The sequence below is a fragment of the Chiloscyllium plagiosum genome, unplaced genomic scaffold (assembly GCF_037043375.1).
Source record: "Chiloscyllium plagiosum isolate Xiang-an unplaced genomic scaffold, Cpla_swu_hap1 HiC_scaffold_5, whole genome shotgun sequence".
Lineage (NCBI taxonomy): Eukaryota > Metazoa > Chordata > Chondrichthyes > Orectolobiformes > Hemiscylliidae > Chiloscyllium > Chiloscyllium plagiosum.
Genome location: NW_028270143.1, coordinates 31,241,082 through 31,260,008, shown reverse-complemented (window position 1 = coordinate 31,260,008; position 18,927 = coordinate 31,241,082). Strand labels below are relative to the sequence as shown.

At 38.5% G+C, this 18,927-nt stretch overlaps 1 protein-coding gene across 4 annotated transcripts in view; it reads left to right on the top strand.

Moving 5' to 3' along the window:
• The window catches only part of LOC122550241 (dynein axonemal heavy chain 11-like), a 286,822-nt gene that overhangs the window by 158,228 nt on the left and 109,667 nt on the right, over nt 1-18,927 (top strand). For all 4 annotated transcript variants that reach the window (XM_043690997.2, XM_087987074.1, XM_087987076.1 and 1 more), the window contains 6 exons: nt 5,946-6,150; nt 8,894-9,058; nt 9,851-9,991; nt 13,738-13,908; nt 15,903-16,025; nt 17,727-17,920. In XM_043690997.2, the coding sequence (XP_043546932.2) occupies nt 5,946-6,150; nt 8,894-9,058; nt 9,851-9,991; nt 13,738-13,908; nt 15,903-16,025; nt 17,727-17,920 (999 nt within the window). The remainder of the gene's footprint in view (nt 1-5,945; nt 6,151-8,893; nt 9,059-9,850; nt 9,992-13,737; nt 13,909-15,902; nt 16,026-17,726; nt 17,921-18,927) is intronic.

The window sequence follows — 18,927 nt, the reverse complement described above, 5'->3', positions numbered from 1 at the left end:
TAAAATTTGAGGGATTTGTTAAGGAGATGGAAAGGGCAGCAGAATTCTGCCTGAAATAGAGAGGGGAAAAAATCAGAAGCCACATTACCAAAATAGCAAGTCATAAATATAGAAATATTAGATAGAATAGCTATATTGAATTTCTCAGAATAAGACATACATGCAGCCTATGCTAGCATTGGTTTAGTTAATAGCACTCTCATCTCTGATTCATATGGTTATGGATTCAATTGGTTCAAGTACCACTCTGGGACTCTAGCGCAAAAATCAAAACTAACAATCGGGTGCAATACTGAAGGAATACACTATTGGAGATATAGTTTTTCAGATGAGACATTAAACTGAGGCCTCATTTGCCTTTTCTTGTGAATATATAAGGTCCCGTGACACATTTCAAAGAAGAGCATGGGAGTTACCTCAGAATCCTAGCCAGATCAATATTTATGACTCAAACACCACAAAACAGATCACTTGGTCATTATCACACTGCTATTGGTTGGAGCTTGTTGTATGGAAGTTGGCTGCTGCCTTTCTAACATTGCAATAGTTATTGCACTTTAAAAGTAGTTAATTTGCTTTAGGACTTTAGGTGCTTTAGTTATGATAGACACCATGTAAATACAAGTCTTTCTGTACTTTCTTGCATATATTCCACATTATTTCGTAGGATACAATAATCTGTTTACCATCCATAAGAAGAGATGAACACTAAAGTAAATAATGATAAATTGTACAATAAGATACTAACCTGGTATGAATAGGCTTGTGTTATGACTGTACTGGGCAAGATGACAGTTTAAAGGCCACAGAGAATGATTGAGTACTTGGGTCTTTTAAAATGCATTCTGATAAGGATATGTGACAAAATAATGGAATTATTCCAGCACAGAAGGAGCTCATTTGGCCCATCATGGAATGCTCTTTTGCTAAAAATAAAAGCTCATTGAGCTCCACCTCCTGCATTTTCCTCATATTGCTATTATCCCAGCTGCAGGTAATAATGGGCAAGTCAGATCCAAAAGTGAAACCTGACTTGATAGATAATGAGTTTTGTTTTTGCATTTTGGTTCTTGTGGTGGTCAGTCATAAACCTATTCACACGAGGCTAGCAATGTACTTGTGTTAAACGAACGTATTTAGAGAAAAGTGCAGAAGTGAAATGGTACTTTATTGTTGCCTAGCTCTGACCAAGTAGAACTGACTTTGACCCTTCTGGGACATACCTTCTTTCCAGCCATAATGTTCTCCTTTTTGTTAACTGATACTCCATCTTCTTTCTTTCCTTCTTTATCTCTTTATCTTTCCTGAACTTGTACCCAGTGATATTCGGTACCTAGTCCTTCTTTGATCCATGTTTCTGTTGCCACTGTAATATTGTATTCGCACATACCTAACGGCACCTGCAGCCCATCAAACTTATTTACCATGCTTTTCATGTTCTCATGCATGCATGGTAGCTTAGACTTTGTTTCATTCCCTCTTCCTCTGACTGTATGTTGTATACTATTTCAAACTCCAGTACTTTGTGTCTCTCAATTATGTTTTTTATACATATTTCTTACTATTTCTTACTATACATTTTCTTACTATTTTTCTGTACCCACATCCCTGCCACATTGATTTAAATCTCCCCAGTAGCTCAAGTAAATTTCCCTCATTTTTGGGTACAAGCCACTTTCAATGGACTGCAAATATTTGGGTCTTGGTCCAGCACTAAATTGAATATACAAGTGGAACACATTTTGTGTACAGACTTTGATACCAGGTATTTGATCAATCACCTTGTTATTGGTCATGTCATTTATTGATCAATTTTTTTTTAGCCTCCTTCTGTGTGTTCCCGGGTGACTCTGTGTGGCTGCTTGTGTTCTTTCAAAAACAGAATGCTGCCAAAATAGTTAAGAAACATTGCAATTGTGTTACTTTGCTAAAAAATAAATACAAATGCTTCCTGCTAAGTGTTTCACAAGTAGTTATTTAATAATCACAGTTAATTTATTCTAAAAATATCACATTAAAATGGAATTACTGAACTACAAGTATCTTTATTAAACTCAAACTATTAAGTGTGTGTCATTGACAATTTTCAATGCAGTTTTTTCTATTTTAAAATAAATGTCAAGTCGACTGATGCAATTATATGTTTAATAGGTTTTAGAGGAGTACATTAATGTTAAATATTCCTGCCAGAACTACTTCTACTTTTGAATAATAAATGAGATTGTCACTGTCATTGACAAAGCCAGTATTTGTTGCCTGTCACTAATTACTGAGTGCCTTGCTGGGCCATTTCAGAGGGCAGATCAGAGTCAGCCAGGGTATGGAGTCATGTGTAGGCTAGACCATGTGAGGATGGTGGATTTTCTTCCCTAACGCACATCAGTGAACCTGGTGGCTTTTTAACAGCAATGGTTGTTATGGTCACCAATATAAAGCCAGGAGCACTTTACATTGTACATTTTTAATTAATTGAACTCAGTTTCTAAAAAGCACCTTGGTGAGATTTGACCTGATGATCATAAAACATTAACCTGGGATTGTGGATTACTAGTCCAATGACTCTATCGTTTTCCCTACAATACAGTGCTTTTATTTATTAGTGAATAATTTCCAGTACATTATTTACAGGTAGCGTGTCACAGCTGCAGAAGGAAAAGAATTGGAGCAATGAGATGAGAGTTCTGAAGAGCTGTTTAAATAAAACACATTCATGGAATTGAACACATTCATGCTTAAATACACTGCTGATCTTTTACATCCTTCTCCAGCTATGGTTAAAGTATAATTTATCATCTAAACATCTAATTGTTAGATATATGTTCACATTCATGCGACTGAACAAAAATGATAGAGAAACTATGGGTAAAATTTAACATGTTCAAATGGTCACCATTGCCACAGAAGTAAATAGACTGCAGTTATTCATTTTAAATTGAAAGATTACACACAAGATTACACTGTACAACTTACAAAAAATAGTCATTTCAGATAGTCATGGGCAAGGCATTAGAAGTATGAATGTGAAGCCAAAATAATTGGGGTGGCTCAGTGGTTAGCACTGCTGCCTCACAGCACCAGGGATCTGGGTTCAATTCCTACCACGGGCGACTGTGTGGAGTTTGCACATTCTCCCCGTGTCTGCGTGGGTTTCCTCCGGGTGCTCCCACAATTCAAAAATGTGCAGATTAGGTGAATTGGCCATGCTAAATTGCCCACAGTGTTAGGTAGATTGAGGGGTTGAGTTTCTCTTCAGAGGGTCAGTATGGACTTGTTGGGCCAAGGGGCCTGTTTCTGCACTGTAGGGATTCTAATCTAATTGTGGAGTTGGATAAATTTTCATACGTTGGAGAAGCAGGGGAGAAAATCAGAAACATGCCGTAATACTATTGTAACAGCACTGTTCAGACCCGCAGTGTGCTCAAGAGAAAGATGATTTAGTCAAGTAAATTTGGGGAAAGAAGGTGAAATCTCCATGTGTAGTTGTATTGTCATTATGTGCTTGCATGGGAGAATCAAAATAATGTCAGTGCACATTTTAATTTCCAACAGAAATTGCCCTCTGCTAGGAACTTGATTCATAAAATTATTCATTATTTTATCTTTTCACAGACCAAACATTGTGGTTTAGTTATATTTTAATATAGAACTTTTGTGGAGCTGTTTCTGCTCTGATACTGAAAATGCAACAGGAAAGCCTTATTGTGTAAACCTGCTTTGAGGACATTTTGTGCTATAGTGCTATTCTAGTTTGTAAGTGTCTTAAGTTTTTTTCTGAATTCATCTTATATGTTTGCTTATGTTGTCATTGTTACTACCATTGCTGTATCTTTTTCTCTGATTAGTAATAGCTACAGAGAGGTTAATGAAGAATTTTGCACACACTACGAATTGAACTTCATTAATAATTGGAATGTTGCAGAGTGTGAAGTAATGAATACTAATTATTCTTTTCATGTCTTACATTACCCTACAGGCCAATCCATCAGCACAGACTTTAATTTGTTTTAGTAATGTTCTATCAATAGTGCATTAATTATGTTTTGAGAAGAAATGCAGTTGAACTTGTCCTATCAACATCAATTTGTAGTTAGTGACTAAACCCACGCAATTTGCAACAGTCTTGAGAGAAAGGCATGCACTGAAAAATAATATTTCTGTGTAGTAAACTTGAAAAGACTGTGATGAAAGTCAAACAGGACAGCAGTAATGCAGAATTGTACACAAATAAGTTCATGAAATGAGCCTTACCTGTGTACCTAATGCACCAAGCATTTATGACTCATGAAGAATTAAAGGTTCGCACTGAGTCAAAATTGAGATCTCTCTTCACCAAAGTGGAGAAAATTGAAGGAATCTAATTGTAGTTCCTCAATTTACCTGATTTTCAGACCTCGGTTGATAGCATGAACTAGGATCCTGTACTGAACAGAAATGCTTATTACAAATAGCTATCTACAGGTAAATAGTTATAAATCATCAGCATGTCACTCAACTAATTGAAAATCTAATCCCCTTATAAACAAGCTGTTCAGTTCTGAAGAAAGGGCACTGGACCCGAAATGTTAACTCTGATGCTACCAAACCTGCTGAGTTTTTCCAGTAATTTCTGTTTCTGATTTCTGGCATCTGCAGTATCTTTTTTTGCCAAGTTGTTCTGTTACCTGACGACCAATCGCACAGTTGTTGGTAGGCAAAAGGTCTCCATCATCGATGATCAGTCACAAAGCCATAGATCATAAACCTACTTGTTGCCAACAACAGCTGAATCTGTACACCCTCCTCATCTCCAAATTGACAGCAACTCAAATTTCAATACTACTTGTTCAAACAGATACTTGCTTTCAAACATACCCTTTTAAACACGGATTTTAAAATCTGTTTCCTTTCAATTTTTTTTATATAAAGCACAGAATAAAAAGACACAATCCTTATGGTGGGATCAGCCTAAATATTAGACTGCCACATTTATTACCCTGATTCTCCTGTCAATTACCAAGAGTCTTTACAAAGGCATCTAGCAGTTACCTGAATCAACTCATAGCCTCATACAGTTATATAAGTCAAGGTCTTCTGATATACATAGGACCTGACTGCCATTCCGAGGTATGAATAGGAAGAGTATACACCATCTGTATTGTGCCTATTTGTACTGAATAGTGTGTGCCCTCTAGATGCTGCTCAGGAGGTATTTCATGAAATCTCTCCTCTTTTTGACACCTCAGAAATGTCTGGGTTCCAGCTGTCCAATTCCTACAGTGAGATCATCTCTCCTAAACACCAGGCTCTGGTTGTCAGTCAGCTCAACACTGGAACCAGAATTGATTGCCCGCCTTCCTAAGATCCCATTTAACAAACAAAACTCTCTGCCAGAATGAGAATAATGTCAAAGTCTGAGAGTGGTTCAGCAGTTGATGCACTGCATCCACCACCAAGTTGCCCTCTGCTAGTGTTTAAACTTGGTCTTTCAGTTGTTGTGCAAGAGGTAAGTGATGTTAGTAATAGAAGTATTAGGAATTAACTTAACAACTGGGAGAAAGATTGCCTGAAAAGTAACAAAAATAAAAGACGATCTCATTCCCTGCACCCTTTCTCATGAACCTGAAGTGTTTAAATGAGACCTAGTCTATACAGAGATCTTAACTTGAGGTCAGCTTCAAGAATGCTCCTTGGCTTCTGTTAAAATTGGGACTAAGCTATACCATTCCTTATGCTAAGCCAAAAAGGTAAAGAGCAAATGTATTAAAATATAATTTAAAATGGCAACATCGAATCATAGGAAATAAGAGTGCAGAAAGCAGCCATTTGGCCCATCCTGTCTGTGGCAGCCAATAAGTAGTCACCTGGCTTCATCCCATTTTCTACTTGTTGTCACCTTGTAAGTTGTGACAGATCAAGTGCATTATATCAGTTCACCAAAGAAACTGAATTATTCATTTATTCCTTAGATATATTAAGATTGGTGACAAAGAGTGTGAATTTAACAGCCATTTCCGACTCATTCTTCATACAAAGTTGGCCAACCCTCACTACAAACCCGAGATGCAAGCTCAGACTACACTCATTAATTTTACTGTCACAAGAGATGGACTCGAAGATCAACTGTTGGCTGATGTGGTCAGCACTGAGAGACCAGATCTAGAACACCTGAAGGTACTGTACTGGTGAGGTGAAAGATTCTTCAGAATGGGTCAGGAATAGCTCTAATTCTGTCAGGTGCAATAACAATTTCAGGTTCCTTTCCCTTTTATTTAATTGGGTTTGTCTTTATTCAATTTCAATTTAAGGGGAACATTTTTATTGCTGGAGGAGGCAAGGCAAGAGGCAGTGGCAAGGTTATGAAATTCATGCAGTCATGCCTGTTTGAAAGCATAATTTGGGGTCATTTTGAAAAATGCTAGTTTGGTTAGGAAATAGCTGTCCTCCTGCCAACCACAGTTAATCAATGCTCAAGTTAACAAAAGTATTGAGGCCCCATTCTTCCTTTGGATCACAACCTCCCCCCCCCCCCCCCCCCCCCCCCGCACCTCCCACCAACAATTAGAGATGGCTTCTAATGTGAGTTGTGGTGGGGAAGCAGTTGGCATTTAAATCCTCCCTCACCCTTTCTCCCCCTATTCCCACCTTCAACTCCTGCACTTGTATGCAGCTTATATACAACTAAATCTGCAGCCCACCCTTTGGAGAGATTTCACTCATTGGCTTTTTGAAAGCTATTTCTGGGAGAAATTGAAGAATTTGCAGGAGTTTTAGACACTTTCAGGGGTCTCAGTGCCATCTTGGTTCTCTCTCTCTGTCTAACCTTCTCTGTCTCTCTCTCTCTCTCTCTCTCTCTCTCTCTCTTCCCCTCCTCTCACTTACCTATATTAGCAGCCCCTATATCTGAATGGTAGGATGTCACTGTCTTTGCTAAAGGGTGTCTTATTGACCCTCCAGCCTTTGAGCCCATTTTTCATCCCTAATTGAAAAGTCATTGAATGGCCATTCTTCCAAAAATTTAATTGGAGTCTTGACACTAGAGCAAAAGCTCTGCCTTGTACATTTAAAATAGCATCCAAAAATATAATTCCAGTCGCTAATGAAAGGAGAAATCATTTCAAATTGCATTGCCCAGTTATTAAGGGTGGAATCTTACTGGGGTCTACATGACGAAGACTATGGAAAGGTGTGTGACAGAAATCAGCAACAAGTACAGCAAGGCCAATCTCGATGTCAAGATCATCTCACTCCATCTTTTAAGCTTTCACAAGCAGCATGGTAAGATTCTAACTGGGCAGCAGTGAGACGCTAACTGAAGGGTTTAATGCTTCATCAACACCACAACTTGCTTCATTAATATTCAGACTCCAGTCTTACCAAACTTGCAAAACAGGTTTGGTTCAGCAAACCCCGAGATGGATACCAGAGCGGGTACCTGGATGAATCAGCACCTCACTTGCCCTGAAACACCTCCATGTTGCTTGCTGTGAAATCACAGCTTCAGGCACATTCCGCAGGAATTAGGTGAAAGCACTCCTCCTTCACCGACATGGGCTGCCCACCCACCAGGACCATCCTGGTACTTCTAATGTCCACTGACAGTGTGCTCTGGAAGCCTACTCTTTGAGTCAAAGAGTCATAGAGATGTGCAGCATGGAAACAGACCCTTCAGTCCAACCCATCCATGCCGAACAGATATCCCAACCCAACCTAGTCCCACCTGCCAGCATCCGGCCCATATCCCTCCAAACCCTTCCTATTCATATACCCATCCAAATGCCTCTCAAATGTTGCAATTGTACCAGCCTCCACCACTTCCTCTGGCAACTCATTCCATACATGCACTGCCCTCTGCATGAGAAGGTTGTCTCTTAGGTCCCTTTTATATCTTTCCCCTCTCACCCTAAACCTATGCCCTCTAGTTCTGGACTCCCCGACCCCAGGGAAAAGACTTTGCCTATTTACCCTATCCATACCCCTCATAATTTTGTAAACTCTATAAGGTCACCCCTCAGCCTCCGATGCTCCAGGGAAAACAGCCCAGCCTATTTAGCCTCACCCTATAGCTCAAATCCTTCAACCCTGGCAACATCCTTGTAAATCTTTTCTGAACCCTTTCAAGTTTCACAACATCTTTCCAATATACTAGAATTGCATGCAATATTCCAACAGTGACCGAACCAATGTCCTGTACAGCCGCAACATGACCTCCCAACTCCTGTACTCAATACTCTGACCAGTAAAGGAAAGCATACCAAATGCCTTCTACACTATTCTATCTACCTGCAATATAAATTTATTTTTAAAATTTACATTGCTGCCATGAAAATTTTAAGTATGGAGCTTAATTCTTAAATTCAGTACCTAAACAGAATAAGAGTCATAGAGATGTGCAGCATGGAAGCAGACCCTTCGGTATAACCCATCTATGCCGACCAGATATCCCAACCCAATCTAGTCCCACCTGCCAGCACCCGGCCCATATCCCTCCAAGCCCTTCCTATTCATATACACATCCAAATGCCTCTTAAATGTTGTAATTGTACCAGCCTCCACCACTTCCTCTGGCAGCTCATTCCATACCTGTACCACCCTCTGTGTGAAAAAGTTGCCCGTTAGGTCTCTTTTATATCTTTCCCCTCTCACCCTAAACCTATGCCCTCTAGCTCTGGACTCCCCAACCCCAGGGAAAAGACTTTGCCTATTTAGCCTATCTATGCCTCAGACATAAGGTCACCACTCAGCCTCAGACGCTCCAGGGAAAACAGCCCCAGCCTGTTCAGCCTCTCCCTATAGCTCAAATAAAAAGGACTAATAATGATGTGTTGGAACCATTTTTTTAAAATAGGATTTGCTTATGGGTCACTCTAAAGTCCAGTTATTCCACTGTACTAAATGTTTTGTTTTCTGTCTGCAGTCTGAATTAACCAAGCAGCAGAATCATTTTAAGATCGAACTGAAACGACTAGAAGATGAGCTCCTTACCCGTTTGTCTGCTGCAGAGGGTAATTTTCTTGGTGACACAGAACTGGTGGAAAGGCTAGAGACAACTAAACTAACAGCAGCAGAAATTGAGCAGAAGGTAAAGCAATGGCCAGTGTTTCAGGAGATCCATTACATTGCATAAACCATATTCTAGAACCTAAAACCTGTAGAATTTCTAAAATTCAGCTGTCTGCAAAATTGGAAAACTAATTCTTGTAATGGTACAGAATTCTTACTGTAATCGCTATTGTCCAGAAAAGCCTCTATTCAATGGCAGTTACTTGCAAGAGACACAGAAAATATGTGGATTCTGATAGGGCATAAAATCATTGGGTGATAAATTTTTCATGGGTGTAGTGCAGAATATACAGTAGCAAATCAACAGCCTAGTTTAAATTCTGTTTAATTTTCTATTCATTAAAAGGGGCACCAGGGAGACTTCCTGCTTAGAATCACATTAGCAGATGCTGAGCACCACAAGAATTCATTTGCTGCCTTTCCATACTGCTTACTGCTACACAGTTAATTGATGAGAACATAGCTAGCTATATGTTAGTACTTGATATATTTGCTAAAGCTTATGGTAAGTGCTGTGTTGTATGCTGTTGAAATTATTTTTGTGGATTTGCCACCTGAGGTAGACTTTGAGGAACCAAATCGTGGCAGGGAGAATGGGAGTAACGGAGAGGGGTTTGGGAAGAACATTCCAATAGTATGCAGTATCCAATCAAGGAGAATTGTTAATGCTTTGTCACTATTGAATTCTGAATGCTTAAGCATAACTTTACACAGTACAATTCAATACTCCTGCAAGATTAGGAGGGGTGTACAATGTGAGTTTGCTCATCTAAGCCTGATACAGTTTAAACTGGGAATCTCTGTTGTACAGGTGAATGAAGCAAAGGAAAATGAACTGAGGATCAATGAGGCTCGTGAATACTATCGGCCAGCAGCAGCAAGGGCATCGCTTCTTTACTTCATCATCAATGATCTCAGGAAAATGAATCCCATTTATCAATTTTCTCTCAAGGTATAAAATAACTCAAAATTAAAATAGGAATAGAAGTAATACTTTCAGCTGCTTGAGCCTTCTCTACCATTTATTAAGATCATGGATATTTATATTTTGAGTTTCCGTTGCCCACAATAACCCTTGGTTCTCCTGTCTCACAATAATCTGTCCATCTCTGTCTTAAAAGTATTTAATGATCTACTTCCTCCGCTGTCTAAGACAGTAAGTTCTAAAGTCACATAATTTTACATGAGACGTTTCTCCTCCTCTTTAACCTGAAAGGGTGACCCTTAATTTTAAAATAATATCACCTAGTCCTGGCCTTAACCTTAAGAGGAAACCTTTCCACATCCAACTTGTGAAGACGCACTCAGAATGTTATATACTTCATTTAGCAAACTCCTCACACTTCTCCACTCCAGTGGAACCAAACCTAGCCTGTCTAACCTGCCTATGTAAGGCAAACATCTTCCAAACTGAGTCCAATACGGTACATCCTTCCCGAAATATGGAGACCATACTGCACACAGTATTCGAGACGTGGCCTGACTAATGCCCTGTGTAACAGAAACATAACATGCTTACTTTTAGATTCAATTTCTATTGTAATAAAGAAGAGCATTCCAATCACATTGCTGATTATATGCTGCACTTGCAGACTAAAGTTTTGTGATTCATGCACTGGAACACTTAAAACCCTCTCCACTTCATAATTTCAGAGTTGATTTCAGCTGGAATAACCCTCTACTTTTCCAGTCTCCCTGCCAAAGTGAGAAACTTCACATTTTCCTACGTTATACTCCATCTGCCATATTTTTGTCCACAAAATAGCACTATCTATATCATCTACCAATCTTCTATCCGTGCAACTAAGTTAACCCCTACACATGAGCTGTTATTTTCCACAGTTAGTTTTGAAGTGGCATCTCATCAAATTTCTTGTGGAAATCCTAAGTATAGTATGCCTACAGATTCCCGACGTTTTGCACAGAACAAAGCAGGTCAGAAAACAGAGTTTACATTATACTGGTCATTGTTGACTTGGCATTCTGCAATGAGCAGAGTGTTGCAAAGATCACTGTGTGAGCCTATTGCTTTGATAAAGGAATTGGGTGTAATGTATTCCAACCGACTGATGTTAAGCTAGGATGTTAAGTTCGCAGTGCAAAGGATGCAAAATGTGTTTTTTTGTTTCAGTCTACTTTAACAATGTTAGAACATAAGTGTAAATAATGATTCTTGAATCTGATTTCATTGACAGTGGAATCACTGACAGTTATATTAAATTAAAGTAAACATGAACACTTTTGGATTATGTTTCATTAGAAGCAGGATCTTTCATCCTCGTTGCAATCTGCTTAGGGGTCATTACCTCATTGGACATCTTGCCCCATGTGCAGGTTGAGAATCTACCTGTTTGGTCACTGGTTTTGCCTTACCAAAATGTAATGCCTTACAATTATCTAAATTAAACTCCATCTGCCATTCCTGGGCCCATCTGATCAAGTTCCCATGATATAACTGTCCGTCACATCAGCAATTTTGGTATCATTTGGAGACCTACTAATGTACAGAGGAACCTCAGTTATCCAAACAAGATGGACAGGCACTATTTCGTTTGGATAATTGATTATTTGGTTAATTGATTCAATGCCTCTCCTCTGGTGTTCGGAGTTTTCTGAAGTTTCCTTATTTCTCGCTCTGCCCACCTTGCTCCTTCTCTCTGTCTCAGGGTTTGTTTCTGAGCAGACACACACTTGTGTGAAAGCGACCTACAGCATTGCTGAAGCCTCCCCATCTATCTTCCCCCCCCGACCCCGCAATCAGTTCAATGGGATTGTCACAGCAAGCACTAGCTATGTCCTCTCCCCATTCAGGTAAAAACAATGACTGCATATGTTGGAAACCAGAGTTTAGATTAGAATGGTGCTGGAAAAGCACAGCAGTTCAGGCAGCATCCGAGGAGCAGTAAAATCGACGTTTCGGGCAAAAGCCCTTCATCAGGAATACAGCCAGAGTGCCTGAAGGGTGGAGAGATAAATGAGAGGAGGGTGGGGAGAAAGTAGTTCAGCAAGTCTGACAGCATCTGTGAAAAGAACATTTTCAGGTCTGGTGACTCTTCCTCAGAACATTCTGCGAAAGGGTCACTGGACCCAAAACATTAACTCTGAAATCTCTTCACAGATGCTGCCAGACATGCTGAGCTTTTCCAGCAATTTGTTTTTGTTTCTGATTTGCAGCATTCACAGTGCTTTCAGTTTTGATTTTTAATTATTCCCTCATTTGCAATCTCTTTTTTGAAACAAGTTTAGCTCTAACTCCCCATGCAAATATCAAAATGTCATCATAGCAAGGCTAATAGATATCACACGCCAGCTCTTTAGCTAAAGAAGTATACCTGCTGTTTCATGGTCTTAGATTACTAGCTCTTCGCCTCTTAACTCAATATGTCACTAATCTTTTAAGGATAATGGACACGAAGCTTGCTTTAGTTGTATGTATTCCATTTACAATAGTTAACTTGTAGTTTTAAGAATTAAAATTTATGTTTTAAACCTAAAAGATACATTTGTAAACATATGAACCATAATTTAAGTTTTCAGCACATGCTGTGCAATCAAATGTACTGTTTTGAATGTTGAAGTAAACTGCTGAAACACACCTACTTTCTCAACAATGCAGATTATAGCAACAAACAGCAAAAGGTTCATTTAATGTACACAATATATCCTTAGTATAATTCAGGTTTCTAAGACTACACAAATGTTAGGGTCACCTTTTGAAAAAGTTGAAATCCACACTTTATCATTGGCTTGCTATTGTAGAGTTGCTAGGTCAGCACTTATTCATGCAAATTCCATTCTCAAACTGTAAATTCAAAAGTGCCAAAAGTACTTGCGCAGAGATGAGGAGCTGCATAGCCAATAGTCAGTGATGTGTCATTCTACGATTTTATGGAGTAGGTTTGTGTATTTAAGAGATGGCTAGGTATAGCACTTGAGGTGAATGGGATCAAAGGTTGTGGGGAGAAAGCAGGATTAGGCTATTGAGTTTGAAGATCGGTCACGATTTGTGATGAATGGCAGAGCAGACTCGAAAGGCCTCCTCCTGCTCCTATCTTCAATATTTCTATGTAAATGATTCCAATGGAAAATGTGTGATAAGTGCACAGAATTTGGGTTTTTGGGTAAGCAGGAATTGACTAAGTATACAGGATAAATGAAAATGAATGATGTTTTGTCAAAATACAGGAGTTGGCTTTTGCATATGATTGCTCATTACTGAAATAAACATAGTTAAATTTCTTTGATGACAACATATACTATCAGAACGTCAGGAAATTGTTCCATCCATTAATTTTGAGGGAACTGAAAGCCAAGGAAAGCATAATTACAGTTTATCTGTGTTGTATTTACCATGGGGGAACAATGCATTACAAAATAATTTCTCACAGGGTCATCTTTTTGCCTTATCCGAAGGTGATACAGCAGGTTCAAAGATTGATAGTTTAACTGGTTAATTCCATGTTCTGTTAAGAATTATTAAATAATGTATAAATGAGAGTTAAAAAAATAATAAACACAGGCCAGCACTGTTGTGCCATGTAGAATAATGAGGCATACCAACCATGGGCTGTTCAGGAAGAGAAAAAAAAGAGGAAAAGACTTACTAAAGTGAGCTCCCAACCCCTCTTTATATGCAATATAGCATGACATTCACAGTAATGCCTGTTGGATAACTGACATTTCTTTAATTTTCTTTAGGCCTTTAACATTGTATTTCATAAAGCTATTGAATGGACAGAACAATCAGAGGACCTGAAGGAGCGAGTAGCAAAGCTAACAGACTCCATCACATATTCTGTGTATCTCTATACCAGCAGAGGTCTCTTTGAAAGAGACAAGATTGTATTTATTTCTCACACAACTTTCCAGGTAATTTATTTTGTACAAATTGTCACTGGTGTTTCAATCATTCCAAGTGTTTTGTGGCCTGATTCACTACATTTCCAGCATTGTATGTGATCAGTAAATATTGGAATTTACCATCCACGGGCAGAATAGATTATCAAAACCCTTGCGTCTTCATTAATAATGTACTAAATAAAAACTGAAAGAACTACGAGTGCTGTAAATCAGAAACGAAACCAAAAGTTTCTGGAAAAGCTCAAGTCTGGCAGCATCTGTGAAGAGAAATCAGAGTTAACATTTCAGGTCCAATGACCCTCAGAACTTCCTGTCTCTTTCAAAGAGAACTTCTGAGGAAGGTCACCAGACCCGAAATGTTAATTCTGATTTCTCTTCACAGATGCTGTCAGATGTGCTGAGGTTTTCCAGCAATCTCTGTTTTTGTTTCTTTAATAATGTATTTATCAGAATGCTTAACACTGAGTGTTAATTGTACGATAATTTGCTTCTATTGATGTTGCTAATGAGATTGCTCTATATTCCGTCAGTAACTTCAACGTAGATTACTTATTTGCAAGTCAGAAATCCTAGATGAGTTTGATCCTTTAATTCACTGTTGGCAGAAATGTATTTAAGTCTCTAACAAGTTCATAGCGAGTAATTTTCATGTTATGTTTTCCAGTTTAACACATTAATAGAAAGCTGAGTTGTAAGCTAGGTTTTGTAAATATGTGGCAGCCTGCAATGAAAACTATTTGAAATTGAAATTATTTGCAATTGTTTGCTATTTCACTACAGCCTCCAATAATAAAACAAATAATCTTGACAAATTCTTTGAAAAAGGAGCAACTGTTAAGAGTACAGTTATATGTTGAATGTCTATCATATTCTGAATAACCTGGTGATTCTGAAACAAGATCAGTCAAAGTACTGTGAAATTTGTCATTGCAGAGTCCCAGCAGCATCAGTTCTCAAAATGTTTTCTATTTCATACTTAACCGTACACTTGTTCTTTAAATACTTCTTGTTGAAATTTTGCCCTATAAACCATTTTTAGAAAGGACAGCAGAACACTGTTCAAGAAACAGGAAAGCCTCCTACAGTTGCACATGGAGTTCATGAAACAATACTTGCATTTTAAAAATGTCCAAAATTTTGCCAGCAGGTGTGACTCTCAAATAGATGTGATAGGCTGAAAAACAAGGACTGTGAAGTTTTCTAAGGGTGCCCTCAATTAAGAAGACCGGGCAACTGTTTTGGGAACTGAGTGCATAAGTTCCCTGCAGTGTTCAAATCAGAGAAAGTGATTGGTTTAAGCAGAATGAGCCATAGAGTCATAGAGATGTACAGCATGGAAACAGACCCTTTGGTCCAACCCGTCCATGCCGACAAGATGTCCCAACCCAATCTAGTCCTACCTGCCAGCACCCGGCCCATATCCCTCAAAACCCTTCCTATTCATATATCCATCCAAATGCCTTTTAAATGTTGCAATTGTACCAGCCTCCACCACTTCCTCTGGCAGCTCATTCCATACACATATCACCCTCTGCGTGAAAACTTTGCCCTTTTGGTCTCTTTCATATATTTCCTCTCTCACCCTAAACCTATGCCTTCTAGTTCTGGAATCCTAGACCCCAGGGAAAAGACTTTGTCTATTTATCTTATCCATGCCCCTTATAATTTTGTAAACCTCTATAAGGTCACCCCTCAGCCTCCAACATATTTGATAAAATTATATCTTTTTTACTGCCACATACTTCCTCATCTCAGTAAATTTGCTTTGCAGTTGAAAAGGCTGTTTGACTTTTAATGTGACAGCTTTCCACGGAACTTTAGGATAAGTGTAATTACAAACAAAAGGTTTTCTGTCATCATGCACACACTGTCTGAAGCATACGCAAGTATCAGGTCCAGTGAAGAGTCATAGTGAGCTAAAATGTCCCTTTTTTGTTATTGAATATGCTTGAAAGGACAGAAAAAGCCTCACACAGAACATTTTAAATTGCTTACTTTTACAGATCCTGTTGATGAACAATGAGATAGATCCAGAAGAGCTTGACTTTTTCCTGAGATTCACTGTGGAGCAAACATACAAGAGTCCTGTTGATTTTCTCTCCACTCAATCCTGGAGTGCCATTAAGGTCATTTTAGGTCGTTTGCTTTTTATTCCATTAAGCCCTGTGGGAAGCAGTTTTGTGTGTTTCACATATTTTCAGTCTCTGAATACAAATAAGTTATTGTATATGTCCTATTAGAATAATAGTTACCATATGTTCAGTTAGCATACTTAATGCTGAAGACAAATCTTGTAAGATCTTTACATGGTCTTAATCAGGACCTCCTATTCTCTTTATTCTGAAAGAAAATAGATTGTATGAATATTGTTTTCACATGTGTCATAAAGGATAGTCTAGGCAAAGGGAGGAGTAGAAACTGAACAAGAAACAAGAAAATGACAAATTTACCTTCTGTTTGAGAATTGCTCAAATATGTGAATAGCAGTGGTGTCCTAGATTATTGACTGTGGAGGGAGATAATTCTGTGTACAGCCTTGTGTTAAGCTTAATGGTGTAAATGGTTGGCACAATGTTATTTAAAAAGGTAATCCTACCAACAACCGAGACTCAGATGTTTCTTTAGATCATTACCCAGCACACCACACCTTCTAAAATCCATCATCTCGATCACAGAATTGTCATGACAAATATCGTAGTTACTAGCATATTTGTGCGAGACGATATACAATTATACAATTCAATACAACAGAGGAACAGGCCCTTTAGACCCTCAAGTCTGCACCAATTCTAATCCTTATTTCTCAATGGTCATCATCATCTAAAATCACAATGCCTCATGCACGCTGATGGGACCCGGCTCTGCCTCATCAGCTTCTCTCTCAACATGTCCACTGTTTTGGATTTTTTTAATACTGTTTCCCCAGAATCAAACTCTGGCAAACATCTTCTCCTCTTAAATGCTGGGAAGCCTGAAGTCACTGTCTCAATCTTGCTGTAACTTATACCATTTGTTTTCACTCTCCCTGATCATTGTCTCTGAGGCTGAAACAGACTATCTGCAATCTATTTGCCCTGAGATGAGCTGCCCAATCCTGTTTCTTCTCCATCACCAGAACTCTGACTTACACCTCCATAATATCACCCATCTCCATTCTAAGTCAGCCCATCTTATCTTCAAATCTGCTCTTGAAATGTATTGTGCTTTAGTTGGCATTAGCCTCAACTAGTCCAGAGCTGTCTTTCACCTCCTAAAGATTTAAAACATTGTCCATATCCTAACTCATTCCATCATATTCAGCCATCATGCCTGTGCTGAGCAACCATAAAATTGAAAATTCTTGACCTTGCCTTCAAGCCCCTCAATGGCCTCAAGTCTTCCTTGCTCTGTAACTTCTTCCAGACTTGTAACCTCTCTAGAAACCTACCTTCCTCCAATTATCATCATTTATGTATTCCATTTTCTTTGATGCTACTACTGGTGGCAATGTTTCCCTGTGTCTGGAATGGAAGTTTTTGAATTACTTCCTAAATGTCCTCACCTCTCTCTTCTTAAAAGCTATGCCTATGACCATGCATTTGGTGACTTATCCTAATATCTCTTTGTGTCTCTGTCCAATTTTGTCTGATGATATTCAGTGAAATGTCTTGAGATGCTTTTCTAGTTAAAGATGCTGTGTAGATATATGTTGGTTTAAAAAAAAGCTCATTTGTTCAAAATACATTAGAGTAGGTATAGTCAAGGACCTTCAAATTCTGGTCATCCATAAGTGGTATAAAATCTGACAAATAAACATGATGGAAGTGTATGCTTTTGAATGTTTTTAGACTATGGCAATGATGGATGAGTTTCGTGGATTAGACAGAGACATTGAAGGCTCAGCCAAACGCTGGAAGAAGTTTGTTGAATCAGAATGTCCTGAAAAGGAAAAATTTCCTCAGGAGTGGAAAAAGAAGAGCTCACTTCAGAAACTTATTATGCTTAGAGCCCTGAGACCAGACAGGATGACATATGCCGTGAGGTAATTGCTCCAAATTGCTTAAAGAATATATATAATTATTTGAAGGCTTAACTGCTAGGTTTTTCAAAACATGCAACATTAACGTCAAGTTAATCCATCACTAGAGCTCTGCATTGTTGATCTTTATTGATTTCTGGTTGGATTACCTTTCCTACTGGAAACGTTTGTATCTTATGGGAATGTAAATTTGTGGTAGACCATGTATTAAATCATTAAATGATTTCCATTGTTTATCTGCTATCATACATTTTAATGTACTTTCCCAATTTACCCAAATCAGTTTGCCTCTTGTACCTTCACGATTTACTTTGTTTAGATTTAAGACCCTACTTTTGAATTGAACTACATTACTGTCAAACTTGATCTCAAATTCTAACATAATATGGTCAGTCTTCACTGAAGGCTCCTTTACAATGAGATTATTAATTCACCCTTTCTCATTGCACAATCCTAGATCAAAATAGCCTGTTCTCTAGTTAGTTCCTTGACACAATTTCAGAGTGTTCCAGAAATTATCTTGCGTGCATTCTAGAAATTCATACTCCATGGTAATACTGTTAATTAGATTTGCCCAGTCAATATGTAGTTTGAAGTTCTATGTTACATGCACTTCAAATTTATTGTGCCCTTCATTACCACTGTTACTCAATGGCCTAACAACAATTTCCACAAATGTTTGCTGCCTCTTGCTGTTTCGTAGTTGCACCCAATCTAAGATCCTCACCCACTAATATACTGATTTCCCTCTTTTAATTCCCTCCTTTATCTTTTTGCCTATCCTTCTTAAGTACTGAATACACTTGAGTTCCTAGCTTGATCACCTTGCAGCTAAGTTTTTGTAACGGCAAATAAATCACAGCTGTTTACTTCCATTTGCACCGTCAATTCATTTATATTGTTGCAATGCTGTGTGCATTCAGACAAAATCCCTTTAATTTTTTTTTTAATTACTATTGCAACATTTAATATGATCTGTTGATACACACAAGTCTGTATTGCCTCTGCCC